Raw genomic sequence first — 23,497 nt, 5'->3', positions numbered from 1 at the left:
CATGACCTGTTGCGGACATCGCCCCTACTACAAGGAACACCAGACCTGCTGCGCCGGCATCGTGCGCCATGGGCGCAATTATTCGTGCTGCGGCAGCAGAGCCTTCCATCCGCACTACTACACTTGTTGCCAAGGTGTCCTCTGGTATACAAGACAAGATTACATGTGCTGTGGAAAGAAAGCTTACAATCCATGGGTTTTCTCTTGCTGCAAAAATCGCATCCTGTTTGGCATGTACAGCAACTGCTAAATAACCAACCCGACGTGAAGCGCAGTTGCCACAATATTCACCCTTTTTATTCCTATTTATTCATTGGACTTGCCCAAAAACAATAACTGTTTAACACGCAGACTTGCCTCAAGTTTTTACGCTATACATTTATATATTGTTGTATTTTACACATGGTATTTTTGTTATTATTTGGACCTTACACGTTTGCATTTATACACACAATATTGATCAGGTAACGAAAACCTCCGACGACTTGCGTCGTCCATATGTGATCAATACTACTCGATAAACGGTATCATTATACCAACGTGATATTATCTACCAGTATTATTACTTGGAACAATGCCGTTTTCTGGATATATATTCTTCTATAAAGCACAGCTTTGATTCACTATCAATTTGTCATTTAACAAGTATTGAAATAAAGGTCAAATGTTTTCTGTGGCGTTTACATTTTTTTTAATTATGACGGTTTGGTCTCTCTTTAGTTTTATCTTCTTACAAGGGCCCTAAGTCTCAATGACTGCTTTTGGAAGTAATCAACCTTCAACATTATTATGGTCTTTCTGGCATTAGCTATTTTTGCCGATCTTAACAGCTTATGATCACAATTATCTTTCCCGCACTGATTATAAACATATTATAAATAATAACCCATAACTTGATTTGCCTTATTTATCAATTCACATGCAGAGTGAAATTGAGAATTGTGAGAATTCAATTTCAAATTATTACATAAAAGCTTAGAGTGCAATTTTTAGAAGATTCGGGTGAATTTTACTAATGTTCCAAGTCATGAAGCTGTGAATTTTTTATGCATTCTAAACACTCCACCTCCCCCCACCCTTCTGTGGTCCATGGACTACAATACCTGATACTTGGAAATTTAAAAGTAAAGAACTGTAATGTTTAAAAATATTTATTCTACTTCATGAGAAAATGACTTTTTACATGAAATGATGATGCTGATGAAAATAAATAAATAAACAAAAATGAAGAAAATAAATGAAAACCCTTAGATATTACGTGGTCTACAGAGAGCTCCTAGTGTAAGTATATTTTTTATAAATGTGTGCATTAACTTCCTACAAATCTCCAGTAAATTGCTTGAATGGATTTTACAAATTGACTGAATATTTAAATTTCAAAACAAGATATGGAACTGGTACTGAAAATCTTCAATCAGACTAGACATGCTGTTTATGTGAACATACATATTTACATATATTCATTTTTAAAATGGGTGTAAATCATTTAAAATACTATAATTTTTAGTCTCGGTGTCTGAAATTGACATAAAAAATTGAATGGTTTATCTATCATAATATCTGTCAATATTTAATAACAAGGCAGCAAAGCTGTCAAATGTACAGACAAAGAGCAGACAATAACAATGCACAAAACAGGCTACTGTCAATTCTGATGCAAAAGTACATTATGCTTAACTGCAAATTCAACATCAAATTTTAATTATGCTCAACAGGTAATACCAATGTAAGTGAAATGTGTAACATGCGTAAGGCTTCAGGCCCATGGGAGTTTAAGTTCACACTTTGAAAATGCCAGAATGAGAAAAATGAAAATTTCACATAAAACTGCTTAAATTCAATAATAAATGATAACCCATTTGAGCTGGCTTTCTAATTTGAACTGCATGCCAATCCTACAAATCATACTTGTAAGTTGAAAATAATAATAAGTAACATAGTTTTCTTTTCATAATGTTTGTAGTAGCAGTGCAAAAAGATTTTTGTCAATTTTGATGTAACATTACATAATAAATTACAGAATAATTATCACCAATTTTTGATTATTGACTATAAATAGCATGGACATGTAGAAAATTTGATTACCATTTGGCTTCATGTCCATGGGAGCTTCGAGTCCCACAATGAATATGCCAACATGATAAAAATGAATATTTCACTAAAATGTATAACTTTCAGAAAAAGAAGCCAATTAGACTGCTTTTCCAACTCAGGCTGCATTTTAGTCCTTTGTTTCTTTTTTGAAAGTTTGACAATCATAAGTAACATGGTTTTCCCATAATGGTCATCATGGCAGCAGCACCCAAAATTGTGTTTTCTTCTATTTTAATGCAATATTACATAATGCTTAACAGCATAATGACCATCAGTTTTTAATAATAAAAGATCCGTATCGTGGATTTTCAGAAAATGTGATTAGCATGGGTCTTCAAGCTCGTGGAGGTTCTAAGTCACACCTTGAAAATGCCAATATGTGAAAAATTAAATTTTCACAAAAAACTGATTAACTGCCAAAAAAATTTACCAAATAGTCTGCATTGCCCACTGAAGCTTTATTTAAGTCCCATGTTTCTTCCTGTAAGTTTGAGAACAGTAAGTGACATGGTTTTCCTTAAATGGTCATCATGGGAGCAGTGTCCAAAATAGGGGTGTCTTCAAATTTTGATGCACTATTACATAATGTTTAACAGGATAATTATGATCAATTTTTAATAATAAAATATTAGTATCATGGATATTCAGAAAATGTTCCTAGCAAAGGTCTTTAGGCCAAAGGAACTTCAAAGTCACACCTTGAAAATGCCAAAATGTAGACAAGACAGCACTGTCCTGAAATGTGTTTTTTTCCATTTTTAACAATTTTTTAACATATAACAAAATTAACAATTTACTGCCATTTATATATGATCAACTAAGAAAATTGATGAGATGGGAAAAATATCAATAGAACAGTGTTTAATGTCCAATTTCCTCCATTCTGAGTTTCTGAACATAGTGAATGAATGAATCTGACAAACTGCAATGATATGAGTTTATTTCCATTTTTGAAACACTATTATACAATACATGATAACAAGTTTATCATCATTTTTACATAATCAACTAACAATGTTGTAAAGATGCAGGAAATGTCAAACAAACATTTTTACGAATCTTAATAGTTAAATAATGAGACTGTTAACATGCCTAAGAATTGAATCTGAGGAAATGTGAAAAAACAGCATAACTTATAAAATAATGGCCCGATTATGCTGATTTTCGAACTTGACCTAAGTTTTAGTAAGATTGATTACTCCTGTGAGTTTCATGACAACAGGTCTATCGGTTTTCCTTGAAATGTGTTAACAGTGTAGCACATATGCTGAAATGTGAAAAAAAACAGCATAACTACTAAAATAGTGGCCCGATCATGCCGATTTTCGAACTCGACCTGCGTTTTATTAAGATTGATTACCCATATGAGTTTCATGACAACAGGCCTATCAGTTTTTATTGAAATGTGTTAACGATGTTGCATATATGCTGAAAAGTGAAAAAAAAAGCATGACTTCTGCAATAATGGCCCGATCATGCTTATTTTCGAACTTTACCTGCGTTTTATGAATACTCATCAGCTCTGTAAATATAAAGCCAAAAAGTAAAACTGTCTTCCACTTATGGTGTTAACGCTGAAAGTGCACGGCAACAGTGACGGCGACATGATCGACGAAGGCGACGACAGGCGCAGGTGATGGCAATATGTACATACTGTACATATCTGTGTCTGTACATAATAAAATATATGTATCATGGATTTTCAGAAAATGTGACTAGCATGGGTCTTCAAGCCCGTGGAGGTTCTAAGTCACACCTTGAAAATGCCAATATGTGAAAAATTAAATTTTCACAAAAAACTGATTAACTGCCAAAAAAATTTACCAAATAGTCTGCATTGCCCACTGAAGCTTTATTTAAGTCCCATGTTTCTTCCTGTAAGTTAGAGAACAGTAAGTGACATGGTTTTCCTTAAATGGTCATCATGGGAGCAGTGTCCAAAATAGGGGGTGTCTTCAAATTTTGATGCACTATTACATAATGTTTAACAGGATAATTACCATCAATTTTTAATAATAAAATATTAGTATCATGGATATTCAGAAAATGTTCCTAGCAAAGGTCTTCAGGCCAAAGGAACTTCAAAGTCACACCTTGAAAATGCCAAAATGTAGACAAGACAGCACTGTCCTGAAATGTGTTTTTTTCCATTTTTAAAAATTTTTTAACATATAACAAAATTAACAATTTACTGCCATTTATATATGATCAACTAAGAAAATTGATGAGATGGGAAAAATATCAATAGAACAGTGTTTAATGTCCAATTTCCTCCATTCTGAGTTTCTGAACATAGTGAATGAATGAATCTGACAAACTGCAATGATATGAGTTTATTTCCATTTTTGAAACACTATTATACAATACATGATAACAAGTTTACCATCATTTTTACATAATCAACTAACAATGTTGTAAAGATGCAGGAAATGTCAAACAAACACTTTTACGAATCTTATTAGTTAAATAATGAGACTGTTAACATGCCTAAGAATTGAATCTGAGGAAATGTGAAAAAACAGCATAACTTATAAAATAATGGCCCGATTATGCTGATTTTCGAACTTGACCTGCATTTTAGTAAGATTAATTACTCCTGTGAGTTTCATGACAACAGGTCTATCGGTTTTCCTTGAAATGTGTTAACAGTGTTGCACATATGCTGAAAAGTGAAAAAAACAGCATAACTACTAAAATAGTGGCCCGATCATGCCAATTTTCGAACTTGATCTGCGTTTTAGTAAGATTAATTACTCCTGTGAGTTTCATGACAACAGGCCTATCGGTTTTCCTTGAAATGTGTTAACCATGTTGCATATATGCTAAAAAGTGAAAACACAGCATATATACTACAATAATTGCCCAAACATGCTGATTTTCAAACTTGGCCTGCGTTTTATGAATATTCATCAGCTCTGTAAATATAAAGCCAAAAAGTAAAACTGTCTTCCACTTATGGTGTTAACGATGAAAGTGCACGGCGACGGCGACGGCGACATCGACGGCGACAGGGACGGCGACAGGGACGGCGACGGCGACGACAGACGCAGGTGATGGCAATATGTACAGACACATCTGTGTCTGTACATAAAAAGTAGAATAACAAGTGAGAATACAATGATTTTGAGCAAAATAATGATAGTGACCAAAGTAATATAAAACTTTTACTACTACTTCATCTCAAAAATAAATAAATAAATAAACAAAATTAAATAATTAAAATAATAAAAATAAATAAATAAAATAAACTAATCCATGTCTACTATTCATGCTACAAGTACACAGACCAACATTCTTGTATTGAATGCGTTCCCTACATGATCATCATGATGTTATTTAGAAAATGTCATATAAATTATACAAAGTAGAAATACCCAATGTCCATATCTAATACGGAACATGCCGTATTGTATATTTCCCTTTTTGTAATTGTGCTATGTACAGCTTGGACTTGTTTCCATCTGACCGCTTCACCCAAACTTCTCCTGTATTAATGGCTGTGACTGTGGCACTTGAAGACAAAACAACACAATTATCTATTTCAGTTGCATCACAAAATGACCATCTATAAGTATTGACAAAGATAGACCTTGTGAGATTTCCTAAGAAAGAAAAGAAATACAAAAAATACACTACAAAACAATTGATTCTGACTTCTTTACAAAATCAACTATTACATTAATTATGGAATTATCCCATGAGGATATTACAAAAAAAAAGTAAAAATTTAACTTTCTCAAAATGTCACTTACTGTACAGGAGAATCCTCTTTATTGTCTATGATGATGTGGTGACCCTTGTTGTACCACTCCCCTTCATAAAACAGCTTCCCATCATCAAACCTAGCATTGAATGGGTGGTTCTCCTTTTTAAGTATATCTAAAAGCAATTAAGCAATTGTCATTTGAATGGCAATTCACCACTATAGTTTCTTAAATCTATTTCTGGGATCTTTTGGCCATAACCCATAGCCTTAATTACTGGCAATTACCTACAAATCCATATCAAAATAAAGAAATTGAGACATTGCACTGCTTTATGTAATAAACATACTGAAACACAACCACCAAAACTGTTACAAATCCAAATGAACCAGATATTCTGTACATAAAACAAAAAGTTAAAATTATAACATTCAAAGTATAACATTCAACTTACGTTCTGCTTTCCTTTTCTGGGATTGTTGTTTTAAAGCCTGCAAAAGGACAGACAAAAGAACAAATATTACACCAAATACTTCAAACTGCTTAAACATAAATCTTACAGCCATACTTGTAGTTGAAGTGAAAAACTGTAATTTTCTAACCAACTAAATCCCTCTTGCACACACATAGTTTGTCATTGCAACACTTAAGTAAAATTATATCACATAACAGTAAACTTTTGAAATGTGCTTAAGTATCCAACACTAAGTGATAAATATATATTCATTCATAAAGTTGGTATTTCTCCTCACCTTTTTTATAGCCGTCCAATCCTCGATTATATCCATATCCTTTAACATATAGACAATATATGGACGTAGATAAATTAAGGTAAAATGGTATTCATTCTCTTTAGTACTTATTCTCATTTTTAATATGAAAAATAATTGTTACTAGAAACTTTTCTAAATCAACACTCAGACCGCTATTCACTGTATAGAGAATCCACAGCAAAAGGATATCAGACACAGTAATAGGCTTCCGTCTTCTATCTGGATTGTGTGGGTCTACTTTTCGTTTGTTCCTTTTTAAGTTCTGAGATTCATTCCACAGATCTAGAAAATAATTTACAGAGGTTAAAAAAAATTGGAAAACATACACACATTTTACAAAAGCTAGTTTCACCCAATCATGTCTATTTGACTTAGCCTGCCTTTCAACCATACAGCACCTGCTAGCAAATTTCAAGTATATGGCACTTAAAGTAAAGTATAGTCTGGTTCTTACATACAGTCCAGTGATTTACAAGAAATGACCAGACACAGGAAATCAAAAAAATATAAAGACACTGTAACCATTACAAAGAATTTCAGCAATATCACCTCCATACTTATAAGTTTCGTAAGGGCACTTACCAGAGGAAATGTCTATGTTATGTCGATCCTCTTCCAGTCTTCTAATTTTTTCCTCTAATTCAGCCTTTACAGTATCATATAAAATTATTTTTTCACTCTACAATAGAAAGAACAAAAATATTTTAATTTTATTTTATTAAAATATTCTTTACTGGAAATAAAAACTGCAATTTTGTCAAATGCAGCCAAATATTACTTCAAGGTTCTGAGTAAATGCAGGGTTTTACTTAAAATAAACAGACAAAAAACAACCAAAAGGAATAACGAATTAATAAAACATAGCTATTTTTAATTATTTAAAATGCATGTTTTTGCATGGATAATCCAATGAACTAGAGAATATGAATCCAAAGCTATATTACAAATGCAGCAAAATGCAGAAGAACACTTACCTCAAAATTTTGTTGTGCTGCTTGCATTTCACACTCATATTTATTTCTTATATTTTCGAGTTCTAGTTCTCGCCATATGCCTAAAAAATTAATAATAATAATAATAATAATAATATATTCAGGTTCTACCCAAACCTACAAATCTACAAGTCTCACATATGCATGATATCCATAACAGATAAAAAAAATTATGAAAAATAGTCACACTTGTGATTTATAACTGAATGTTATCATCACCAAGTCTTTCATGAAGGCTGCCATCTTTGCTAAATTCAAAGTGTGCGCCCGAGTGCCATTACAATCTGACCTTTTTCATGTTTGGCCAGGGTATCACTCTGAGAAGTTTATGAATGCAAACAAGTAGAATTCTTATCAGCACTGACTCAGAGGTGGACATGTCATGACGATTTATATATAAGTTAAAGGGATAATAACTCTTCATTTTGACCAAAAAAAGGATTTTCCTAGGGTTAACAACAATTTTCCCATTAGAATAGTTAATGAGTCCATTATGACAAGCAAAGCAAGTCCCCGTTTTGTAAAAAGTTTTTTGTAATAACCTCTTAAGATATTATTACAGAGGGTAGCCATCTATGACGGATAGTGGTCTAAGGGCAAGCACAGATTCCAGAATAATTATGATAACTGCTGTTTTGGTGGTAAAATGGAATTAATTACATTCTCTTTGAGTTGTTTACATTGTATTGTTTGTGAAAAATGTATGTCATATGAACATTTGTTATCCCTTTAAGTAGAAAGAGTAAAGGGTGAGCTATCTACCTGCAACTTCAGTACGTATCCTCATGTTTTCCTGTAACTCATCAAGTGGACTTAAATACTCATGTGCAAGCCCTGCATGAACTTCTTCTAGTTTGGCATCAACCTGAGACATACGCTCCCCATGGAGTCTGAAAAAAAAAAATTAGAGGTGCACATTCTCACTGATGGAGACTTTTTCGTGTGTGTGTGTGTGTGTGTGTGTGTGTGTGTGTGTGTGTGTGTGTGTGTGTAATTATTCACAAACTACAGACATACTTTTACTGTAACGAGTTTTAACATTCTTAACCCTACATGAAAAGAGAAAACCATCTGTTTGAAGTTATTTTATTTTCACTGCCAGTTACTTGTTACTTCCATAGGGATTTAGCATTCTATTAATTTTCTCAGAATTATTAGTTAATTTACAAAATTAAAACAAAAAATAAAGCAACCACAAAAGAATAATGAGAGGTATTCTACATGTAATTCAAAAATAATCTGAAGCTTCCATCACCTTCATTCATTCTTTGTACATCTGATGACCTCACTAGTTCTATGAAGCACTTTATGTTGTTTAGGATAATACAAAAATATATGTCTCAATTAATTATATGTATATAATTGCAATAGGATAAAAATTCTGACTTAAAATAATTCTGACTTATCATCAACTATCTGCATCATGCTTACTGTTCTTTTAAATCTGAAAATTGTTTCTCCAAGTCAAGCATATCATCTAGGCACTCATCTCTTCTTCTTTCACATTCTTCTTCATCTAGCTCTGTAATATCAGACAAAACTGTTTTTTATTATTCATACTTTAGGATTACATCAAAAACAAGAATTCTGCATGCACAAAGTAAGTAAGTAAAATAATGATGCAATATTTTCCAATCAAGAAGCAAACTACTTTGCAGAACAGAGTGCACTATAAGTTGCATGAGCAATGTGATTATTTAAGGGTTTGTTCCAAGGGAAGGAAACGATTTCTAACAAATTTTTCGTGAGAAGTCTGTTCCACGCTGCCATTTCCCCCTCAAGAGCATGTGTATGATTTTACTGCACCCAAACTGGTAGGTAAGCTGATGAACCTAAACTTATAGTCATGGCTCTGTTCACAAGAAACCTAGTTGGCCCTACAGGAGTGTGTAAGTTGAGGAGATGAGAGGTGAGATAGAAATGTGAGAGCATCCGGCATATGCAAACTGGTCATCTTTTTGAGGTCTTTGCTTTCACGCTTTAACACAGCAAAAAGGATCAAAAATCATCAACAGGAGTACTTGGTGCCCAAACTTGATCTTTGTCAGATTATTCAGTTATTTACATGTAGAGTTTTTTGCAGTACAGTAGGACATATGTCAAAAATGTGAATTTTCGCGTTTTCCAAGCTTATAGGAGAAGGTCTTTATTGCTCTAACTGAAACAAATGAAAGACGTCTATCAAAGAGCGGTCATCAAAACGGCGTCAATAAAATACCATATTTATTATCGACTTCAAATACCCCTGTCTTTATCAAAGCCAAAGGACTGTATAAGAAAGTAACAGAGGTGTCTGACTTATCCACAGCGAACCAACTACCTCTTCATCATATAATTTTAGTCTTTAGGGAGAGCATATTACCAGAAGTAGTCGTACTATCCTCGGCCAGGTAATTAAACCCGACTCACCTGAACTTTCTTCTTCGTCCCCCTCCTCTGAACCAGAACCACTCTCTGATTCGTCATCTTCGCTCTTGTCGCTATCTTGAGATTCTTGCTCCATCTCCTCGTCCTCTGTTTCATTCTTTTCACTTACCGATGGCATTTTGGAGTTTGTTGTCGCGAATGTGTGGGAAATTTCGAAAGCGTATACAATGCAAGACAAACAGACAGAAGACAGTAATGCGCATAACCGGATAGGAAATCCCAGCCTCGTGTTCGGGTTCCTGAGCGGGAAGACCCCTTTCTTTTATCATTATTATTTTCATCACACTATTCTAATCTTATATATTGCAGGGAAATATATTTACTTACACTTTGTTCTTTTTTCAGTTTTCGCAGTACATTATTTGCAATAATACATGATTCAAAGATATATCTAGATCTATCCTTTTTCCAGCCAATTAAAATTTCCCTGAATTGGGAAAATAATTAGCAACTTCGCAGGACATGTAGACATAAAATATAACTTTGGGATATTTTCAAATGCGAATAGTACACATTGGAAAAGCTTTAATTTGTGTTAAACATATTCCCAAACGTGTTTATATTCTGGTTGACGCAGTAACTAGTGCTACACTTTTCGGTTGCCAGACCAACGCCAAACTATAGGCCTACCCTAAGAATTACGAGTTTCGTTTATTTCCTTTTCCTTCGTGACACTTCACAAAACCTAATTCAAGCTTCACAATTCCAGTAAATGAGAAAGTCTGAATGTTTATTATTGAACTCTACGGTCAGCGGGCAACTACTTCATTATCTTTAAAAATTTGAACGACCAGACAAAAACTCTCGCTGGTCTTTGTCTTTGTTTTTATTACAGTTCGACGGTATATTTCTAGAATTTAACATTGTTAGAAAAAAATTCTGTGAGATATAAATTAATACATATAATTTGAAAAAAGGGTATCGCATTATGACGTCACTAACATTTCTCATTGCGACGGGCCATTGCGACACCTTAACGACGACACATAGGCCGCATTTATACATATCTGTAAGAGAGGGCGTTTGTATGTGGTTAAGAAAACGAGATGGGAAAACATGTTCACTTCGTCCATAATGATGAAATCTGGTAAGTTCAAGGCCTACATTCGATCTGAAATCGAATATCAAAACAGAAAAATAAACAGCTATAGCAAAAAATAAGCAACGTGAACGAGTTTTCATCGGATATTTTTCTTGTAAACACAGACTATTGTATTTATGATCTCGAATATCATTTACATTTTTCTTTATCATGATCAGCCTTCAACTATATATCATCTGAATTGTAATTGTAACATTGATCTTTTCCTATTTAAATTCCCATGGGTTTAAAAGTCATTTGGATGGGATCAATATTATTTTATTTTAATTATCATTATAACAAACTAAGATAGAGAAATATTACAAAACGTCAGTAAATTTAAAGTGAACAAGAGCGTGACTCACACTTACGATTTTTATTCAAGGAAAGACCATGTGCACAGAGAAATGCAGTCCTTTATTAAGAAATGGCCTGAAAGCTGGGGATTTCTGAAAACGGAATACACCAGGGTACGTTTTGTTGGAGATCTTGAAAAGATAAGCGCCTTAATCCAACGGCATTGCGGATTTGATACATAACTAAATATAATCAGATATTGAAGAAAATTTAGTTCTTACTTTCTTGATTAGCCTACTCCGTTTTTCATTTTTCATAACCACATTTAGTACGCCAAATTCACACGTCGCAGGACTGAGGTTTTTAAATCATTAAAACACATAAATGCCGTCCTAAGTATGAAACAATGCCGAAGTACAGGACAGCTATTGAAAATGCGATTAGATTTTTATTCCAATTTTCATTTTGATTGGTGTCCATGCTTTCATATAAAGATCGTTTAGGTAACAGCATCGCAAACCCTGATCGAATTCTTAGAGCAAATCTGCTGTCGGTCGCGTTGAAAATATATCTCAAAAGGAAAAAGAGAACAAAACATCGTCTTCGGCTCTTTCCTAATAATTTGTGCTGGCATGACTATTTTTTCTTTTCATAGGTACCGCGAGTAGGTGACAGTGCAAGTTTTCTGCTCTGTGAACTGAATGTTGCAAAAAAGTGCATCTTATATTAAACAGAAACGGAAAACGAAATGTGACTCAACCAATATATACATATATTTGTTTTAATGAATCTTATCTAAGCATTAAAATGTTTTCCTTTTTCATTTAGATGAATCGCATATTGGTCGGCAAGCGAGGAACACCTTCACCAACGCCTCCTACATCAGATCGTTCTTTATTACTACAGAAGCCACAAAAACTCTTGCGCCTCCCACCCATTCAAGGTGCCAATTTGCTGAAAGGGATTAAACCCGGATTCCCTGTGACAACAGCACAAGAAGTTGGATGGAAATCCACAAAGAAGGATTGTCTACTAGAGAAATATGGTCGCCATGCTCGTGGCCAGACAGGAATTAGAAAATTATTTAATTGGCCACGAGAGGGACTCGAATGATTTACACATGAAAATAAAACTCACAAATAGAAGGAATTGTTATAATGTCATGTTTAAAAGTAAACAGGTATTTGTAAAAGTAAAATTATATGAATGAAAATATAAACAAACTTTTGGGTTTTCCGAAAAAAAGTAATGCATATGACATTGTTTGCTTAAAATGTGTTATGTAATAAAGGTATTGAATATAAAAATCTGCAAAAGTCGAACTCCATAAAAAGTTTGTATAAATATACATCTCATTTTATTATTTTAACAATAGGTTATTTTTCACTTCTGATCAATAGCGCATCATAGCAGGGGGGTATATCAAAACTGATAAACAATAATTACACTTTAGTGTATTTCAATATTTATTCAAATATTTGCACGATTTGCAACTGGCGCCAATGAAAATGTCAGATTAGTATTTAATCTCATTACTTTCTTAATACCAGAAGAACAAAAGAAAATGCAAAATAAAATATTTCAAGAACATTCTGCAAAACTGAAAATTACACTATCTCTTCCTATAATAATACACAAGACTGTCAGCAAATGGCCTTTGATAGCTTTTATCTCAGTGAAACCAAACAGTGACTATAGCGCCAAATGTTTTCATCCCAAGTAACCAATCAGCACCAATTACCAATTTGCAGTTACACCACAGACAAAGTCAGTATTAAAACTAACATTCATACAGCTTTGTTTTAAGTGTCTCAACCATAAGATCACTACATTCTGAATATCTTAAATCATGGAATATGGAGAAACAAAATTATCTGATTGGTTGGTCAACCAATCACTTACCATGGCTTGTTTAAGGTTAATCTTTAACATGTTTTCTGCCAGTTCACCATTTCATACTCTATGACAATGAGTTGGCACAAACTGAGATTTTCTCTTAAAAGAAGAGCAAAGTTAGCTGAGATGTGGTGTACTTCATAACCCAAATCCACTCCAAAAACTACCTGAATGCAAAACATGCCCATAATGCCTTTTTGCAAACAAGGTTTATTATTTGGGCATCAGCAATTGTTTTATTTTTTTAATGCTTCCTGCATAATGAGTAAATAAATGCTCCGTTTAACTTTCAGGTAAGTCTTCTTCTTCATCTTCTTCCTCTGTGGTTTCCTCTTCACTATCCTCATGGTTTAAGTTCATGCGATTCAGATTGACAGTTATTTCAGGGTTCAATTCATTCTCAGAATCATCATCACTTGGAGGCAAAAGCTCACTTGGAATGAAATCATCTTTATTTTTCTCCTGCTCATCAAACTCTGGTGGCCTGAAAATTCAGAAGAGAAATTTTACTTATGATTGATTAAAATCCTTACCATTGTGGAAGTAATCCCCACTTTCTATTTTACTCAACTGGTAACTTCACTTTGACATTAGGGAATTTTTAACTTACATATAAACAGTCCTGTGGCACTTTTGAAAACATTGTTCTTAAGGAGTTCTATGAAATTGAAAAATAAAATAAATAAACATATGAAAAAGAAAAATCACAATCAAAGCACACATACCATAACCTTTCATCCTTTATGTACTTTATCTGATCCTTGAACAGGATTGCCTGGATTTCAGCTTTCACCTTGTCTCCTTCCTCTATTGGCTCAATCAGTACAAAATCACCTAAAGCAGATATAAGTACAAAATTGGTAGTATTCTGCATATATAACATATGCTCCAGTTCTTAATGTTGTTAGGCAACTGATGTATGTGCACTGCTAATATTTTGTTGAATAATGTGCTTTTTGGTGACCCATCAACAGGAGTTAGTGAATACTATTTGATATCACTGATAGTATTCTTACCTCTTTTTATCCATACATTTTTGCGAAACTTTGTTGGCATGCTGACAAGAAACTGTTCACCATGTGGAGTTTCTACTTCATGAAGGTTATTACCACGACCAGCAACCACCTATAAACATTAAAAACTTTTAATTTAATTCAATTACAAAAATCGAATAAAATTTTCTGTGGCACTAAGTGTGCCTACAAAAATGTTAACCACTAATCAGGTAAAATTATTTATTTCATAATTGTGCTAGGCCTTACACTCCTACAAACTGGATTACAAAGCTAGCTACTAACCATGCTCAGTAAAGATGGCATGTGAGACTGACTGAGAAGCATACTTTACAATAATGAGACCTGCCAATCTAGACAAACAATTTTAGGAATGACCACAAGCCTCTTCTAACTGAAGAAAATTCACAAAAATTTATGAACCTGGATCAATGATATAATTATTAATTACCTACTAGTGTTAAAGATACATACAAAGTCAATTTTTTGTCATAATACCAACCAAATGCCAGCATAGTTTCAAGTAGTATAACTAGGAGAATTACCAAAAGGCATTGTTTAATTTTGCCCGAAAGTGATGTTTGAACAGATTTTTCTGCTAGCATTCTATGCTGTATGACAATGGGGCAGAAAAGTAGGTCACGAAAGTAGGTTAAATTGACAACCAAAAATTTAAAGAAAGGAGCACTCTAAAGCTCTTTTATGGCTGATCGGGTGATTTCTTCAGTTTATCCCTTGGCATGTCGAATTTATAAGTCTTATAAGAAACTAGTACAAGTGGTTTACATGTGTTACTGGGAATCCACGCTCCACCGATGCTCAGTTTGTATGTACCTTTAAAATTTTTCACTTTTGCATCACTGCATTTTCTTGGGATTGAACATTTTCTGTATTAACTCAGTCCAACGTTTTTTTTTTTTGTTCGTCAATAGCACAATTTGGGTAGACAGTATTGCTCAAAATACATGGATGGATTTCAGACTAGAAAAATTAAAAAGCACTAGGTATTTTTAACACACACACACACACATATTCATGTACCACCAACCTTGACAATTTGTTGATCTTTCTGTGGAAGAACATATTCCTCCAGCACCTCCTTTGTCACATGTTTTCTCTTTGTTGCCTTGGACATTATACATGTATTTTTGTCCAATTCCTGGCAATTGTTTCTGGAGAGGAGTCTTTATTTAAGTTACACTATCTATCTACTATCTTCTTATCCAATAATAGTTAGTCGCCGTAGCAAATATCACAGATATAAGTATTTTTAATCACTTACAGGTCTATATGTACAACAATATTCAATAAATATGTCAATATTTTATCACAGTCACCAAGACTAGTCCTCAACTCCCAAGATCATTAAGCAAATTGTCGTAGATATGTTGTAGCAGCTATTCACTGCGACATTCGTTTCCTGAACTTAGAATGCCATAATTGTAAAAACGACGTATATCATTTACAGAAACTGTCGACTACTGGGACTGTAAAAGCATATACTTCACTGAATAGAATTACGATTGCACAAACACGAGCCATCTCTGAAACCGGAAGCGGAAAATGCAAGATAAGAAGGTGCGCACTGAATCAAGTATTTCAAGTATTCCACAGCTGACACTAAATAGCAACTGTTGTTAAATCTAAAATGCCTTGAAAATAAATACAATATTTTATTTTATACTCAATATGGCTTATTTAAAGATTCATTTAATCCCTGTTATTCACCGCACTTAAGTGCTGCGGGATAATTTTTGATACGATCCCGCGCTTCGGGGTGAAAATAATAAAAGTCCACAGATCAATCCGATCACCTGGTGCTGACACAATTCGCTCTATTTTTTGCTTATTCAGCATTTCATTCTGAAAACGGTTATAGGTAGGTGATGTGTTTTCAACACTGCTCTTGTAATCATTGTTTTTATGTGGTCGAGCAAAATATTTTGAGTTCGCTTATTTATACTTCCATTAGACTTAGTACTGTCAGAGACATCTAATAATTCACAAGCAATTTCGGTAACTTCTTACGTAATAACTTTTTACTGTAGTCTGTAACTCCTTATTATACGTTATGTAAAGTTTAAAGAGGCAGGGTATGCTTAACTATTCTGATTAAGAAGCCATTGATTAGGAAGTTCATGAAGCCATTGTCTTGGTTTGATACAGTACACGAGTGTGATCCTCCACATATCGTCAGAATGTACCTGAGCAAGTGACGAGTGAACATTGAATGATTGAAACTGGTTATTGTTGCAATAATAAAAATATTTTACGAATCTGTTACTACTACTGCTGGTTCAGAGGCAGCAAGGATATGGCATTGGTGTCAGTGTCACTGTAAGCACTGTTTTACTGATACTGCAGAAATGGGGGACAGTTATGGGTGCCCTTTTCACTTACTGAAATTCTCTTCCACAATACCAATACTGGCAATAGAAAAACTTACAAAAAGAATAAAAATGACTGTTCATAAAGCGATTTGAAATTGTTTTATATATTTAAGAAAAGATAAGTTTTGCTTTCTCAATTGTATATAGCTAAGGCCAGTTGCTGAAATTGGAAGCCCAAGTTTTTCTATAGCCATTGGAATTTTCTACATAAATATTTATTGGGTCATACTAAAATGTGCTATGCAATGCAGTACAGCCCAGTGGGAGAGTCTCAGCTTCCCTGAACTGAACTGAAAATATGCCATGATAGAAAAGTACTCAATGACACCTAGACCAGCTATTACACTGGTTCTTAAATACATTTGTGCACCATATCAGACTAGTTTTTCATGATAAATTGATTAAGTGTGCCACACTCACAATTTTCATAAAATCTTCTAAATTTTCCAAAATCTTATAAAACCTTTGAACAGTATACATATTTCATGTGTTATGGTCAGCTTATAGCTTTTTTTAATGTACATTACTATACAAAAAGAATTATTAGTAGACTTCAGATGATCTTTGAAAACTTTGAATTTACCCAGTTAATATTGATATTGTTGGAAGCATTAAGACAGTATGTTATTAGGCTCGTTAGGAATTGATTTGAATTAATCAAAATTCGGAAAGTTACATGTCAAATGAAAGTCTGTCATCTTTACTTCTAGTTAGAAGGTCAAAATGTCTAGTACATCTCAAAAGCATCGCAACTTTGTATCCGAACCAATGGGTGATAAAGAAGTTTCAGAGTTAGCTGGTATTGGAGAAGTTTTGGCTGAGAGACTAAAGGACAAGGGATTTGATAAGGTAAGTTTTTCCTTTTTTGATAACAAAATGCTTCCTAGAAAATTGATTTCCAATTGATGACATCATACGTTATTGTTAGTTTCTTTTCCTAATTATTTATTACCTGTTTCTAGAGTCTTTAACCTAATTAATTACTTTTGGCATACTAGATGTTGTTTTTTTTTTAGAAATTTGTACTAGCTAATCATATTTAAAATGACTGTCTCAAAATGGATGCCTTGGAAATATCAGATGACAAGAGCAGGGTGGGGATCCTTATTGAACAGAAATCATGAATAATCATTTGATTTAAGGGAGATCAATACGTTAATAGTATGTCTCTCCTTATCTGTGTAGATAATGTGAAAATAAATATTGTTTATTGTCATGCTATGAGATAATGGTGTCCCAGCAAAAATATGTCCTGGTGAATTTGGTAACTCGAGCTGATAATGTAACAGCAATGCTTTTGGGGACAAAAACTCATTAAACAGGTCTCCATCACCTGATCAACTAACAGTTACAGCACCCTTTTGAGCTTATTTAATCACAATAGTGAGTGTTACGACACGAGCCCCTCGGACGCTGTGTTCATGTCTAGTAATATAACATTGGGATATTTAATTTGTGGCTCGAGTAATTAATTTGGGCATTCGTGCTCTCAAATTTTAGACTTGTGGTAGCATGCAGCAATTATAGTTTATAAGGTCTGACGGTGATATGAAATCATGTAGACTTCAAACTTATTATTTGTATTTAATTGTTATTTCAGGCCAATGTGGTGCTTGGCCAGTTCTTAGTACTCAAGAAGAACAAGGAATTGTTCCTGGATTGGATGAAAGATACATGCTCTGCTAATAAAAAACAGGCAGGAGATTGTTACGATTGCCTCAATGAATGGTGTGATGCATTCCTGTAGAGCACAACAAACCGTTGGAACTTCTGATCATAAAAAAATAATGTATGTAAGACCAGAAAGGAGGGCCTCAGTTAGAAAACATGCTGATAATGCTTATCAACTGAGGTTTGAAGTTATTGTCATCAGCCAGTCCAGCCACTCTCATCTCTTTTTCACCATTTTTGCCATTTTCAGCCTATTGGAAAATTATTGTAGCTTATAATGTGCTATGCTTATTGCTAGAACAAAAAGACTTATTTTTCCACGGGAACACATTTCAGATCCAAGCACAATTATTCTATAATCTCCTGCAATTATTGTAGTTTTATTTTTTGAATTTTGCCATCATTGCTAGCTATACTAGGACATTCCTTTAATTCATCAACTGTAGATAAATTTCAATGTATGCATACGAGGTGACCACGAGTCAACAAGTCCCTCTATTTTATCAGAAGAGCAAATGTTAAGAATTTACTTATGTAATTTTAACGTTAACATAGACCATAGTAAAAATTTTTTTTTTTTTTTTTTTTTTAGAAAATTTCCACAATTATACCCAAATAAAGCAAATATTTCTAATGGTATATTTGTTTTTATGTATCTGCATTATGTGGCCATGAAAGAGGCAGCACACTTGTAAAGTGTCAGTTGATCAATTTTGTAAACCTTTTGTGTCAAAATTGGCACTTGTGTGCCAACCTTTATACCCATTGTCACAGAATTCTTATTGTCCTAAAATCTGGGAGGCTTGAGTTATGTCCAAAAGCACATTACATTCTTTTTCAATAATGATATTGCTACCCTTGCTAAAAAACGTCACATAAAACGTGCTGATATAACCTTTCAATTCTGCTCCCACCAAAAGATGAAAAAAGGGACTTTGTTGTATGCTGTATTAAAAATTTACGAATAGTTTTTACATTTGACTTTTTAAAGTGATTGATGAAGTAACAGTTGTAATTTGTAAATATTGTTTAATCAAATTTCCAGTTTCAATTATTTTTTTCTCTTTAATTAGCCTGTTTTATTATTTATTCATGTTGCATTGTAAAGTCTACTGAACAAAATTAAATATGATTTTTATGTTTCAATCCCAGAAATTTTTTGTTATATAGCTATTAAAAAAAAATTTGGAATAAGTCAATATCACAACTTTGTACATACCCCAATGTATTGGGTTAAAGAAAACGCTGAACCACAGGATTGCATAATGTAATAAAATATGCCACAATTTTTGTGAAAATTAACCAATTTTTTTTTCTTAACCCACTATAGAGGCGAATTTTTTGAAAAATGTGACTTCTGCTGATGCAGGCATCAATAATTGTGGCTGCCTTAATGCACACTTCAGTAACATATTCTGAAGTGGTCCATGGTTACCAGTTGATCACAGATAAAGTTTTCAAGTCTATGGGAATAGTCATTGATACTGAAGGCTTAATACCAAGTGTCAGGGACCCCTTAACGTTTTTAATACATTTATGAAAACTTCCATATCCGTACAGGTATGATCTTATTTCTGAATTTCATTGCCTTTGTGTTTTTGAAGCCAGTTGAACTGGGCACTTCCTAGGAGGATGTGGAGGTGGTTGAGTGACCCCTAATTTAATTAACTGTTGTCCAGCAGGTCGTGGTGTGACCTTTAATGTAATTTAACCAGGTGACTGTATAAGAACAAACGGCTAATGCCTTGTTCGCATACCGAAATAGCGTTTCATCGGTTACGGGCTTCACACCTTTCTATCTGACATATGGACGTCGGCCGCGTTTGCCACTGTCATCGATGTTAAACCCATCAAACAATTATCATGCACTAAATGGGAGATTGGGAGATCTGGCAGACGCTTTGACAGCCGCAAGAGATAATCTTCAGTCTTCAAGATTAGAAAACAAACGGAGATTTGACGCGAAAGCAAACGCCAACAAGATAGAGGTAGGAGACACTGTTATAGTTTACGCTCCTGACAACGTAACTTTCGGATCCAAGTGGGACCCAGTCTGGACAGTCACACGACACAGAGGAAATGTTTTCTGGGTCACCCACCAGCAAACAGGCAAGTCACGGGTTGTTAACAGGAACAAACTCAGATTGGTAGACAGAGGATTACCATGGGATGAAGTCAGGCCACGTGCACGCCGTGTATTCAGGAGGAGGGCAAATCCAGGGGGACCGCAGTTGCAACTTGGTGGACCACCAGTCGACTCAAATGCCACAAGGGAAGAACCCACTCCACAACACGAAGTGCCAGATTCAAACAAACGTAGAAGGGTATCCAGCCACGCAGATAGGGAGGTGTCGGTGAGTATGACAGGTGAGTCTAACTCAGTCAGTAACCGACAAACTATACCCGCAAGGCGTAGGCACGGTGCAGCGCCACAATTCAGTATCCCCACTCATTCCTACAACACTAGGTTCAGGAAGAGATGTATCAGGGAAGACGAGAATCAGGTGAGTCACAAGAGGTTAAGAGCAGCCGACTACGAGGGCGTGGTCGAGCAGGAACAAATGGAGGAAGCTGACTGCGAGGGCGTAGTCGAGCGAGAACAAATGGAGATCTCTAATTAAGTGGTTTATAAGGGAATGTAAGTCGCGCGCATTTCAAATAATATGTGAGTTTCCTTTTTATTCTAGGAATCACAGGAGAATGGAGCAGGCTGTCTGACAGAGTGTAATCACCCAGAGACAGCAGTTAAAAGTGACAAAGGCCCAGGGGACAACACGCGTAACATCGAGTAAACCGCGATTTAAACCGCGAAGTAATAACAAATAAAAGGCATAAATAGGGTTTAAAACAAAATTTTCTTAAAAGCTATAGCAAAATAACACACACACAAACATTAGGTAGGATGTTAACCGTTTTGCGAGTTGGAGAATCCTCGAGAGGTCATGCCTGGTCCTTAGGTTAGGTTGGATGTGGCTAGTCCTGGTGATAACGTGCGGTCATCTAGGGATATTGAGGGTTGTTCGATTTCGCATGATCGGCTCTAAGCTATCGCGATAACTAACTAACTAACTAAATAAATAAAAACCTTAATCTAATGGATAAAATAAAATAAAATAAAAACGGTATTTTTTTGGATATAGGCCTGCGTCCAGGATTATGTTAAAAGGATCAGTGACTCAAATACTATAATGTTGGGAATGACTGTTTTGTATTAAGGACATTTTGACTTTCAGAGATTTAGGAGGGAATGAATTACTTAAAACACTAATCAAGCAAATTTTTCTTTTCAGAAGCTGTATGGAAGATTTTTTTTATATATACATAATATTTGTTACGTTTCATTTGCATATTGTAACCATGCTGCCCGACCGGGAGGCGATTTTTCTTCTTGTGTTTTTCAGACATTATCTGACATGGTTGAGAGTTTCAAAGGCAGAAGTAATGTGGTGTACCCAGCATCTCCAGAAAGATTCCCAGGGTGTGAAATGACCAGACATGGACACGCACTGATCTGAGAAGGAACCCGTCGATGATGTTTTGGGACACTTAATGCAGTTAACTCGTGGACACGAGTATAAACAACCGGGCAAGAGCAGTCCTGAGGTCACGTTAGTGATTGAGGTCTGTAGTGGAGGAATGGGTTACCACGAATCTTGCTTACCCGGGCTCGTCCTTGAGCAAGAGGGGCCGTAGCGATAGTCCGAAGGTTCAATAGTCCGAAGGTTCATTGGTCCGAAGGTTCAATGGTCCGAATGTGCATTGAAGGTTCATTGGTCCGAAGGTTCGATAGTCCGAAGGTTCATTGGTCCGAAGGTTCATTAGTCCGAAGGTTCGATAGTCCGAAGGTTCGATAGTCCGAATGTAGGCCCGCTGTATAAGTGTATAGTGAATTACATGTACAGGGGCGGATCCAAGATTATTTGAAGGGGGGTCCGCGGTTGCAAAGCCCCCACCCCCCTTGGCGTAGGATCTGGGGCCCGCTAAAGGGCCCCGAAAATTGTTGGTGTCTCAAAATGACCACCTATTTATCTAGAGACACATCTGTGAATATCTGTAAAAAATCTATCAGTCGCCCTGGTAGAGGTTTTAAAAGTTAGGTCTGCACGGGCAAAAATAACGTCAATACTAGCATATTACATTAGTTACAAAAAAAAAAAAAAAAAAAAAAAAAAGAAAAAACAGATCTTGATGTTTTTCATGGGATTGGAAGTTGACGATATTTAACTGCAAAGGTTTATTTTGTAAAATCAAATGGAAATTTTCTCACGAGTCACAAGTGTATCTACTTTTTGCAGAGTACGTTTTTCTTCGTTTAAATGAATTTGTTACAAAGACAGCATTTTTGATGTTGTTCATCAGATTAGAAGTTTAACTGTTTTAGAATATTTCAACATGTTCAAACTGCCTTCTCACTTGTATTTTACGTTTAATAAATAAATAAATAAATAAATAAATAAATAAATAGGCCCACCGGGTTGATATGGCGTTGCCACATTTCTATTCAGATTATAAACGTTTCAGCACCTTCAGTATTGCTGGGGAAGAGGGGGTGGAATTAAATATGTATTACTATTTGTGGATATTTGAGCATTGTATTCTGATACAATTTTTATGTTTAAAGGCCTAGTAAGGGAAAAGCTTGTTTTCGTAAATGCTCGTAATTTTTGTTTATATGCCAAGTTTACACTCCAGTTAATTCATCCTCATCCCTATGAGTAATAGGCCTACAATACTGCTGGCGGAACGGCTGTTTTTTTTTTTTTTTTTTTTTTTTTTGGGGGGGGTGGGGGGGAGGGGAGGGGAGTGGGCTGTGCGAACAACAACATAGTTTGTTTGGAAATGCAATTATTCTATAACTTTTACATAATTTAAGAAATGTGTAGGTTAGAAGAATTTGAATTCTAATCATAGTATCTTAAGACATCGTAAGAAAATGTCATTATAGGCGTCCTCTCATTTTATGCGTTCCAATCTTTATTCAATATTTCATGTGAAACATGTATGGTGTTCATGAGTTGGAAAGGGTAGCCATTGCATATCCCCAAACTTCCCCACATTGTAAAGAGTAGTTCACGGAAACAATACGACCTATATGGATAATTTTCACGTGCGTTTCGGTCGCACTCAAAACGAAATGATAAAGATTCTAGAAGCTGAGT

General features: G+C 34.7%; 5 protein-coding genes across 7 annotated transcripts in view; 2 read left to right on the top strand and 3 right to left on the bottom strand.

Annotated features, from left to right (window-relative positions):
- Positions 1–1,135: 1,135 nt before the first annotated feature.
- LOC106171887 (breast cancer metastasis-suppressor 1-like protein) lies at positions 1,136–10,194 on the bottom strand. The gene is made up of 10 exons (XM_013552384.2): positions 9,973–10,194; positions 8,995–9,085; positions 8,326–8,453; positions 7,546–7,625; positions 7,154–7,250; positions 6,761–6,853; positions 6,551–6,615; positions 6,253–6,289; positions 5,847–5,973; positions 1,136–5,605 (listed from the first exon to the last, which is right to left on the bottom strand). Exons 1-10 carry the CDS (start codon positions 10,106–10,108, stop codon positions 5,482–5,484), a joined length of 978 nt encoding a protein of 325 aa, XP_013407838.1. The 5' UTR covers positions 10,109–10,194; the 3' UTR covers positions 1,136–5,481.
- Positions 10,195–10,872: 678 nt separating this feature from the next.
- LOC106171894 (uncharacterized) lies at positions 10,873–12,690 on the top strand. The gene is made up of 3 exons (XM_013552391.3): positions 10,873–11,077; positions 11,457–11,541; positions 12,197–12,690. Exons 1-3 carry the CDS (start codon positions 11,037–11,039, stop codon positions 12,479–12,481), a joined length of 411 nt encoding a protein of 136 aa, XP_013407845.1. The 5' UTR covers positions 10,873–11,036; the 3' UTR covers positions 12,482–12,690.
- Positions 12,691–12,810: 120 nt separating this feature from the next.
- Positions 12,811–15,829, bottom strand: LOC106171893 (putative RNA-binding protein EIF1AD). Its single transcript, XM_013552390.2, has 4 exons — positions 15,326–15,829; positions 14,281–14,389; positions 13,990–14,098; positions 12,811–13,748 (listed from the first exon to the last, which is right to left on the bottom strand). The coding sequence occupies exons 1-4, from the start codon at positions 15,410–15,412 to the stop codon at positions 13,547–13,549; spliced, it is 507 nt and encodes a 168-aa protein (XP_013407844.1). The 5' UTR covers positions 15,413–15,829; the 3' UTR covers positions 12,811–13,546.
- The window catches only part of LOC106171897 (GTP cyclohydrolase 1), a 29,670-nt gene continuing 20,453 nt past the window's right edge, over positions 14,281–23,497 (bottom strand). Inside the window, exon 7 of the mRNA XM_087005746.1 lies at positions 14,281–14,389. The gene's annotated coding sequence lies outside the window, so the exon portion shown is untranslated. The remainder of the gene's footprint in view (positions 14,390–23,497) is intronic.
- On the top strand, positions 16,014–19,640 carry LOC106171895 (barrier-to-autointegration factor). 3 transcript variants are annotated; one of them, XM_013552394.3, is made up of 3 exons: positions 16,014–16,160; positions 17,382–17,516; positions 18,268–19,640. In XM_013552394.3, the coding sequence occupies exons 2-3, from the start codon at positions 17,391–17,393 to the stop codon at positions 18,412–18,414; spliced, it is 273 nt and encodes a 90-aa protein (XP_013407848.1). In that variant the 5' UTR covers positions 16,014–16,160; positions 17,382–17,390; the 3' UTR covers positions 18,415–19,640. The 3 variants fall into 3 exon arrangements, with proteins under 3 accessions (XP_013407848.1, XP_013407847.1, XP_013407850.1); XM_013552393.3 differs by having other exon boundaries at positions 16,015–16,156; positions 17,378–17,516; XM_013552396.3 differs by lacking the exon at positions 16,014–16,160 and adding an exon at positions 16,193–16,293 and having other exon boundaries at positions 17,378–17,516.

This window comes from Lingula anatina, chromosome 2, assembly GCF_051362555.1.
Source record: "Lingula anatina isolate TDL-2025a chromosome 2, LinAna3.0, whole genome shotgun sequence".
Lineage (NCBI taxonomy): Eukaryota > Metazoa > Brachiopoda > Lingulata > Lingulida > Lingulidae > Lingula > Lingula anatina.
Note: the sequence above shows the minus strand (reverse complement) of the source record. Positions and strands in the feature narration are given on the sequence as shown.

Excerpts from the sequence above, each read along its gene's own strand:
- LOC106171887 (XM_013552384.2), bottom strand. The coding sequence starts at position 10,108 with ATGCCATCGGTAAGTGAAAAGAATGAAACAGAGGACGAGGAGATGGAG. Across the intron at positions 8,454-8,994 it reads TTTTCAGATTTAAAAGAACA|ACTCCATGGGGAGCGTATGT; the intron begins GTAAGCATGATG and ends TTTTTTTTTCAG. Across the intron at positions 7,626-8,325 it reads GATACGTACTGAAGTTGCAG|GCATATGGCGAGAACTAGAA; the intron begins GTAGATAGCTCA and ends TTAATTTTTTAG.
- LOC106171894 (XM_013552391.3), top strand. The coding sequence starts at position 11,037 with ATGGGAAAACATGTTCACTTCGTCCATAATGATGAAATCTG. Across the intron at positions 11,078-11,456 it reads GTCCATAATGATGAAATCTG|GAAAGACCATGTGCACAGAG; the intron begins GTAAGTTCAAGG and ends TTTTTATTCAAG. Across the intron at positions 11,542-12,196 it reads TGAAAACGGAATACACCAGG|ATGAATCGCATATTGGTCGG; the intron begins GTACGTTTTGTT and ends TTTTTCATTTAG.
- LOC106171893 (XM_013552390.2), bottom strand. The coding sequence starts at position 15,412 with ATGTCCAAGGCAACAAAGAGAAAACATGTGACAAAGGAGGTGCTGGAG. Across the intron at positions 14,390-15,325 it reads AAGATCAACAAATTGTCAAG|GTGGTTGCTGGTCGTGGTAA; the intron begins GTTGGTGGTACA and ends TAATGTTTATAG. Across the intron at positions 14,099-14,280 it reads AAATGTATGGATAAAAAGAG|GTGATTTTGTACTGATTGAG; the intron begins GTAAGAATACTA and ends TATCTGCTTTAG.
- LOC106171895 (XM_013552394.3), top strand. The coding sequence starts at position 17,391 with ATGTCTAGTACATCTCAAAAGCATCGCAACTTTGTATCCGAACCAATG. Across the intron at positions 17,517-18,267 it reads AGGACAAGGGATTTGATAAG|GCCAATGTGGTGCTTGGCCA; the intron begins GTAAGTTTTTCC and ends TTGTTATTTCAG.